Raw genomic sequence first — 8,961 nt, 5'->3', positions numbered from 1 at the left:
TTGATAAAAAGGTTTTATTTTATCTCTAAGTTCAGGAGTTTTCTCCAACACCAGGAGCAACTACATCCTTATCTTCACAGTCCATTAGCTTCTAACTTTACATTGAACTTTCATATGGGTAGTGAAAATATTCAATGAATAAACTTGTGCTGCATTCTGGTTCTTTTTAAATCCTCTCCAGAATAACAGGTGCTCTATCTAATATGATCCTGAATGATTGACATGAGGTGCTGCCCTAGAAAACATATGCTATTCTTATCTCACCCAAAGGCGATAAAAATGCTATCATATTTACGATAAAAATTCTGCACCTCCAAATCACAAATCTTAAATAGACCACGCATTAATGAGAAGTACAGAACTCTGAAGATGGGATGTTTTGCAGGCTGTCAGAGCATAATTTCTATAAAAACTCTTAAATACACGGCAACAAAGATTTAACAATTGACCATTTGGTCTATAATTTATTTGCACTACATAATAACAGAAGAACCGCATATAACAGCTTGAATGCCAAAAAACAGTGGACATTATATGAAGTTGTTTCTGATGATGAGTTCACCATCGGACGGGTCAAAAGATGCTTCAATTACTGTAGAAATATGTTCCACCGTCATTCTTGATTCATGGATTCCAACTGCAACAGGGTTCGCCAGAAGCTTTACTCCTTGCTTCCAATATCTCTTATCTGAATCAAACATGTAAAATGATAAATATATGCAAGACCTACTAAAGATTGTTTTGCAAAGAGAAAGTGGGATATGATTGAGTATCAAGTAACCAATTAATTATTAGCCACTTCTACATGGATTTAAACCATACCTGGCCCTGTAGATAACACAATGGAATTATCTGAATCCATCACCCAATCAATCCATAGTGCAAAGCCATGACAAATTCCAGGCTCAGTGAATTCAACCTAAAATAAATACTTTCAATAATCAATTAAGCAGTATGATATGGTCCTTAGAATGTAATGAAACATTTATCGTGGTTAAGTTACCATTACCAAGCAATGATTTTCAATAAGAATAACAAAATTGATAATCCGAGTATATTAAATATTCAACCGTTACTATTGTTGGAGCAGTGAGGAAGAGTAAATTGATTTAAGTCGAGGAAATGAAACAAGGTAGAGGAAAACCTAAAATAATATTAGTAAAAAATGACATGTCAATTAAAGGGATAATTAAGAATATGACTTCAAATAGGATAAAATGATGGAACAGAATACATATGCTGTTGGAAAAAACTTTGGGGCCTACGGCTGGGTTGTTGTATTACTGTGGAAAAAAACAAATCACATTTGTTTTGATTGCCACAAAGTGAATGTTTATGTAAAAGAATTTTGTAATGGGAAAAATAGCAAATGCAGTCATTTTTAGTCTATGGATGTTACATTATGAACAAAAGGTTTGCCCATTTGATGCCACACACAACTCACCAACTGATTCAATCAGTAGGCTATGTCATAATTAGTACTGAAAAGGTTGTACCCAAGCACAAACCCTTCCACTATGTCATGGTCACCACTGAAACCATTAAAATCCCATGATTAAATTGTTTCGTCATTGTTGCTCAAGAGATATTGATGCAACAGTTCACCATGCCTGTTGCCTAATAAGGCTGAGGGTGCCATAATAGAAACGCATATAGATTAATCCATTATTGGTGCACATATAACAATGAGGCAATGGTTCACCATGTCTGATGCCTTAATGCAGAACAATAGAACATGCAATATGTTCTTTCACATGTGCTTTGAAACTTTTTATTTTTTATAATTCGATAGTTGGGGGAGGGGTGATTTGAACCCTTGACGTCTTAATTAAAAACGCCAAGAAATGCCAGTTGAGCTACAAGGCTCTTGGCGTGTTTTGCAACTAAATTTAAGAATATAAACAACCATAAAAGATATTGGAAGATCAAGACTAATATTAACCACCAGATGACCAAATTTTTACAAGAATGTCCAAGTCTAATACCACTTTGTTTTGGGATGAAAATGCCACTTTGTTTACAAGGCGCAAGTGGAATACCTGGGCTTTTCCATAACATGGTTTTATTGGTTTTGAAAAATCAAACTCCATGACGGTAAATATCTCACTGAGTTCCTGGAATGTTTTTCAAAGAAGCCTCATTAGCGACAATGATATTATTTTCATCCAGAAAGGAATTTTATCTTCTTTTGTCACAGAGAAGATTTGCTTCATAAAAAATGAATTCTATGAATATTGATTACCTTAATTTCCCCACACTGCCAGATATAAAAAGGCAAACAGGGACCCTCTTCTGGTGCAGGCAATTCACCGCATGCCCCTAAGGTAGTATTTACAACTGAATGGTCAAAACCTTCAATATTACTCAAGCAACGACGACTCTTCCATAAATCCTGAACAAAAGTTTTCCAATCACATAATCTACTCAAAACAATATAGACACAATGACACAAGTACAACATTAACTTACAGGGAGAGACATTGCACAAGCCTTCAGTAGTCCTTTACAAGGCATTACCAGTACATCTTTGGAGAGGACAGAATCAAGCAAAGTCCGTTCCTTCCTTAAACCCAGACCAAAAACACAAAGGAATTAATAGATAAAAAAATAGAAAAAGAAAACAAAAGGTGTGTAACTCTGTGTGTGTGTGTGTGTTTGGACAAGCAACAGACCACCTTCATTTAACACTTCCACAGAAAAGGATTTTGATAAACAAACTTTTGGAGAGGCAATGATTTAAGCAAATCTGGACAAAACAAATATTAACAAAGGTCGACTAAATATCCTGAACATCTTAGTGGTGAAATAAATTCTTGGATAGGTGAATTGTTCTCATAAATGGATGGACAAAGAGCATTAGGATGCGGGACCAAATAAGCAAAGAACACACTTTTTATTAACAGATCAAATTAATGCATGAGGTAATGAAACTTTAGAACTTTCATTGCCTCACTAGAAGTATACCTAGTAATATTTTATAAATCCACCTGTACAAAATTATAATATGAGAGAAGTTAACCCATAAAAACTCATGTATTTCAGTTGAATGAATGAATTCTTAATAAGGAAATTAAGCTATTCATGATTTAAGCACAAAACCATACACCAATCTTGCAAACCAAAATTATATTAGGATCTGATGCTGCAAAGAAAAAGCATATTTTCATATTTACACTCTAACCTTTGAGAGGTATAGTTGACGCCTGAAATAAACTTATATTTTAGATGGAAATTTAAACTAAAATTAAAAGTTTCAACAGATATAACCACAATCATTAGGACCGCACAAGTGGAGGTCAGTATCACTGATACTTTTGGAGAAAGCATATGTTCATGCTAGTAAATTTTTTTAGCAGCAAATTGTTGATAGCTGCAATCAGTTATTGAAGGGATGATATTACCCAAATAATGAGCATCAACAGATGACAGATGTCACCTAATCTTCATCCAAGTACACAACAGTAATGCAATTTCAAACCCACAGGTTTCAACTGGGCATACGTTTGGCACATCTTAAATATGTCAATTGGCTTATTTAATGCTATTATTTGTCAACAGACATGAACTGCCAATCTTAGCTGTGAGAATAGGTTCTCAAGTGTGTGACTTTTTTAATATCTAGCATAAAATGAGTTGCATTAATAATGGCCAAGTGGCCAATTACATAAATCCTAGGTTCTTCATGACTGATGCATCGTTTATCAATAAATGAAGATACTAATTCCATTATAGAATATACTATATAAAAGCAGATGCACACAACACCTTACAAAGTTCAGGGCCAAATAAAGTAGGCATGTTTTGAGATCCTAAAAGTGTTGTTAATATTCAGACTCCAAGTTATCTTTACTAGAGTCCAAGTCAAACACTTAATGCCACCGGGATCCACATGCCATAGATATTCATTAAAGCATAAAATACAGCAGGATCAAATAATAATTCAATTTACCAAAACCGCAGATTCTGCCATGGAAGCATGCCCTCATTTCCATAATAGAATGGTTCTCCGATCAATAGATCAACCTACATAAGAGCATAATTACAAATTGTTTATATCTAAATTATAATTGGTTAATAGTAATTTGGAGTAATATATTTAATCAGGCCAAAATTTTCAAAGAATAGTGGATAAATGTCACAATGCTCAACCAAAGATATGCTATTCAGTAATATGCAAACACGTATAACCACATGATTGGGGTCCTATAACTTTGGCATCTTAAACCGCCCGTTTTATTCTGAACATAAGTTTTAAATTAAGAAAAAAAAAAGGAATAATATTTCGAAGCATGTCAGAGAGGTATCCTGGCAAACTAGGATGGAATTACCTTTTTCTGATGTGTATCATGCATCGTTAAACATGTTTTCCTCTTTTCAAGAACTTCAACATGATCCATTGAAAAACCGTTTGCATCAGCAACAGCTTGCAAATATTGGGCGCCCTTGTCCCTCAGCCCCGGAAACAATGATATTACATGTGATGTTTTTGAAAGATGTGCAACAAGAAGGGTTAAGAAAACACTATCATCCGCAACAATGCATAGTGAATTAACTCTTTCCTGAAACTGTAAAGAATACTCTGATTTAGAAAAGGTAAAAGATGTGGAAAAATAGAACAAGGAAGAGAAAAAGTTTACGTAAATGTGTGCACAGGTGTATGCATGCATGTTGGAGTAATAGAGAGATTACAGCATTTCTTAAGGCTTGAAACATGGATTGTCTCCATTCTCTGTCTCCATAAATTGCTATTCTTTCTGGTGATAGTATGAGCTGTGGATCCCCAGTGTCAAAGCCACTTTTTCTTGGGACATCGGTCTTGAGATTATAAAGGATGCTAGTTTCAGTATGAACAGCATGTAAATAAACCTCTTCATCCTTGGAGACGGACATACCTTTTCCTGGAACAAACCAAACACACTGTTTCCAATGGTCACACCAATGTCCAGCACCTGATGACGCATCGAACCACCTTTATAAGTTACAAGAGCATGAAACTACAAAGTTCTTACTGAGGAATTTATCTGGTAACTGAAGCCCTAGGTAAAATTCTTAAGGGTGAACCAGAAAGCATCATCAGGCATTGAAACAGCGCCATTCAACTAAACTTGTATGATTAGCTTTCATTTACCCACAAAAGTTTCTTGACTGTATATCAACAAAAAGGCTAGCTATGTAGCTCACGCCATCAACATATTTCCTCAAAGGCATGGATGATGGATGCAAACAAGGTTTGGGAAAACGTTAATTCCAGAAAAGGTAAACACATGTTCAGTATTTTGTCCCAAGTATTATATTTCATACTAACAACATTCATAGGGCAAGCATTCTTAAACATTCTCTTGGTGACTCAGTCACTTGAAAAAACACTTCTTTACCAAGTGGCCTAACTTCCTAAGCACAGTAAGTGTATAATTACAGCAGAAACTAGAATGAAAATGCTTCCAATCACAAGAGAATCGTATATATAACTAACTTGTGTTCATTGCTGAACTTATCCATCCAGGAGCAGTAGAATAAAAGATAGTCCCTTCACTATCAAGCTGAAGTATCCACCTGAATACACACAAACAGACATATAGAGGCATCAGAACCATCCTAGGAAAGAATACTGCCACAGGGAACAACTGTTGGAGAACAGATGTGATTACCATGAAACTACAGCATTAACTCTACCGTCATTAGTCGCCTTTATGTGCAGCTCAATTTCTCGATGACTGTCTGGCCGTTTCCAAAAATCAAATTCAAAAATTTTGAAGGGTTCTGACAGCTGGATGAATCTTAATTTAAGTAGAAAATTAAACCACTAGTAATTTCCAAGGAAGTTTGCTGATAAGTAATAAATGACATTACCAGCTTTATTTCTTCTTTTATTGCATCACAATGCATGGCATATTGTTGGGATTTGACATGTAAAATACTATCCAACCCACTTGGAACAAGATGAATGCCATCCCCTGTGTCTGCTTCATTATTATGTAAATCATGTAGCTTCCACAAAAATTTGCTTTCAACCAACTGAGTAAGGATGAGAAGAAGAAAAGAAGAGAGGTGGGGGGGGGGAGCCAAACTGTGTTAGCCTTGAAATGATCAAATGAAATCCATCTCAACCTAGAGAAGTAAAATTAAAAATAAACTTAACAGATACCATAATAATGTACTACTAATTAGTGTAACATAATTACAATCTATCCAAAAAAAAAGAAAAAGTGTAACATATTTACAAATGTCTGTGAGGCACCATAAGATCAATAAACACAATTACATACAATGATAAAACAAAAATAGAATCTTAGAAGAAAGACACAGAAACTTAGGTATGGACAATTTTCAGAGTAAAAGCAAATTGCTTTACATGTCATAAATTTTGCAGTGGCAGGAAGGCATTTCAGAAACATTGCCTTCTAATAGTATCCTTCAGTATAATAAATCCAAAAAACTAGGATCACTCTTAAGAGGACAAATTCAAGAACAGAACATGCATATCATAAGCTGTGCATAGCATGTCAACTTTTATCTTAATAGAAACACAGAAATAACAAAAAGGAGAATAATGTGTAAAAAAAATTTCACAAACGAGAAAAGTAGTATTTTTGAACACCTGGCCATAGGTAGTTGCTCTGTATGGCACTGTTTGTGGATTTTCCACCAACAGCTTGTCATGTGCATGTTGTAGAGATGGTATTAGCCCTTCGCCCAGTAATTCTGAGTCCAGTATCTCACTAACCTGCAATTAAAGATGGCAAGACCCAATAAAACAGGGAACCAACCAAAGAAGTGTGTGCTCGAAATGACAACATAGTGAAACCCAATTATTCATCTTATACAATCATATGTGGGTTCAATAATTCACTAACAACTCCCATCTTAAACAAAGGAATTGAAACTCAGAATGCTACATAAAACATAGAGGCTGAAATAGTAAAATACACTTCATGTCCCTAAAGTTCGGTCCACGTTTGAATTTCGTTCCTCAAATACTAGAAGTTTTAACAGGTATCATCATTGTCCTCCTGTCTATATGCTCTAAAAAAATCTGCTTGATATAGCACATTAGAAACCTGATGTTGCCTGAAATTAGTTTAACGACAAATTGCTAGATGATTAAATTGATCAACAATGCTAGAGACACGACAAATTATACAACTTGTTCACGTGGCAGACTGTAATTAATGCAACGTCACCGTAACATGGGATCACCTGACAACGCTTTTATTATACACTAATCACAACCTACCACCTCAGCATTTGTGAAATTTGTTGTGTCATTAGACTTATTGCGAAACTGATACATTTTAAATTTTTTGAAGCTGCAACTACTGAAAGAAACATATAATCAATGTAATGTCACCCACAAGAATATCTGCACGTGAAGGAATATCAACGCCAACTTGGAGCTCATCAGAGCGCTTGTTGAAAACTTTAATCTTTCTTTCCATGCCATTGAGCCTCGCTACTTTGCGCATCAACTTCACCATTGGCAAGTAAGACTCACACGCCGTTACCATTCCCTCAGTACTGCTACTACGACATGTCGTTGATGAGTCCCCATTGCACATTGCCCTTGCAGCCATCATTGACAGCAACCCAGTCCCAGCGCTGCACACATTTAGTACGCACATTCATAAAATTTTTGCCCAATGAGAAAACGACACGTAATTGATGTGATTTTTAAGGTTTTTTTTTTACCCGATGTCGATGACGTGGCAGGGTTGGGTAACGGTTTTATCGATGGCTTGGCGGAAGGCTTTGTTACGAGGAGAGTCGTTGAGCATGTCTAAATACGACGTCGTAGCCAAAAGGGGTTTCTGGGAATTGTTTGAAATTTGTTCTTCTTGTTCTTGTTCTTGTTCTTCGATGACGATCCATTCTGAGTTGCCGGTGAGAGGGTCGAGTCTTAGCTGGAAGGCGCGTTGAGTTGACTCGGAGCTCATGGCTCGGGTGGCCTTGAAGTGAAGGAGTGGTCGAGGTGTTTGTGTTAGAGTCAGTGTCAAACGGGTTAGCCGGGAGTGAAGAGAGAGTGTTGTGGGGATTAGAGAAGCCATGGAAGTGGGTTTAGAGACATGTTGAGCGATTTCGAACGACTGCGTTTCTACTTGAGAGAGTGAAGGGTTTTACAGACTTGTTTTGACCTTGAATATGGCTTATTATTACATATTCACCATTTTTTTTAAAATACACTATTTGTATTTGGTCTTAAAGTTTTTCTCTTGAATCAATGCTTTGAGTTTCTAAAATTTCAAATGGGAGTTTTTTTTTAATTCCAAAAGTTTAAAAAATGCCACTATATAGCTCCTCCACCTACTTGTTAGTTTTATTTATTTATTTATTTTGAGAATCAGTTTTTTATGAATATCTCACAATTCTAAACTTTATAAAGAAAATCAGAATTTATAAAAACAAAAAAGTGATAAATTAGATTTTAAACTTTATAGGTAGGGATGGCAATGAGGCGGGGCGGGGCCGAAGGATGGGGTCTTCGTCCCCACCTCGCACTGTTTTGTCTTACCACATTCCCACCCTGCCCCGCATAACAGGGAATACTTTCTCACCCCATTCCTGCCCCTTGGGGCCCCACGAAACCCCGTCCCACCCCGTAAAACTCTACTTTTTGTTAATTTGTCCTACAACTAGTACAATTTTTTTAATGAAACCTATTTCATTAATAAAAATATACTTGAAATTACAACTAAATTTATCCCATCAAATCAAATCAATTTTTAGAAAAAATTGAATAATATATCCAAGTGTTTAACAAGACAATCATTAAAAATAAATAAAAATTTCATAGTATAACACATAACAAAATAAAGGCAGAGAATCACATTGGGTAGAATAAAATATGCTAATATTAATATGTTTGTTTAAATAGTAGGGTTTTAGGGTATGAAAAATTTACAATTATAACCTTTAGTAACGCGGGGCGGGGCGGGGTTGGTCTAAAAAGGCTAAACCCATCCCCGC

The 8,961-nt window shown here is 35.7% G+C and overlaps 1 protein-coding gene across 1 annotated transcript; it reads right to left on the bottom strand.

Annotated features, from left to right (window-relative positions):
- Window positions 1–303: 303 nt before the first annotated feature.
- LOC126709416 (protein arginine N-methyltransferase 1.6) lies at window positions 304–8,146 on the bottom strand. Its single transcript, XM_050409642.1, has 14 exons — window positions 7,687–8,146; window positions 7,353–7,596; window positions 6,599–6,724; window positions 5,851–6,015; window positions 5,649–5,767; window positions 5,474–5,553; window positions 4,690–4,949; window positions 4,329–4,565; window positions 3,950–4,023; window positions 2,470–2,563; window positions 2,243–2,392; window positions 2,040–2,114; window positions 823–919; window positions 304–688 (listed from the first exon to the last, which is right to left on the bottom strand). Exons 1-14 carry the CDS (start codon window positions 8,040–8,042, stop codon window positions 531–533), a joined length of 2,235 nt encoding a protein of 744 aa, XP_050265599.1. The 5' UTR covers window positions 8,043–8,146; the 3' UTR covers window positions 304–530.
- Window positions 8,147–8,961: the final 815 nt, after the last annotated feature.

The sequence above is a fragment of the Quercus robur genome, chromosome 12 (genome assembly GCF_932294415.1).
Source record: "Quercus robur chromosome 12, dhQueRobu3.1, whole genome shotgun sequence".
NCBI lineage: Eukaryota > Viridiplantae > Streptophyta > Magnoliopsida > Fagales > Fagaceae > Quercus > Quercus robur.
Note: the sequence above shows the minus strand (reverse complement) of the source record. Positions and strands in the feature narration are given on the sequence as shown.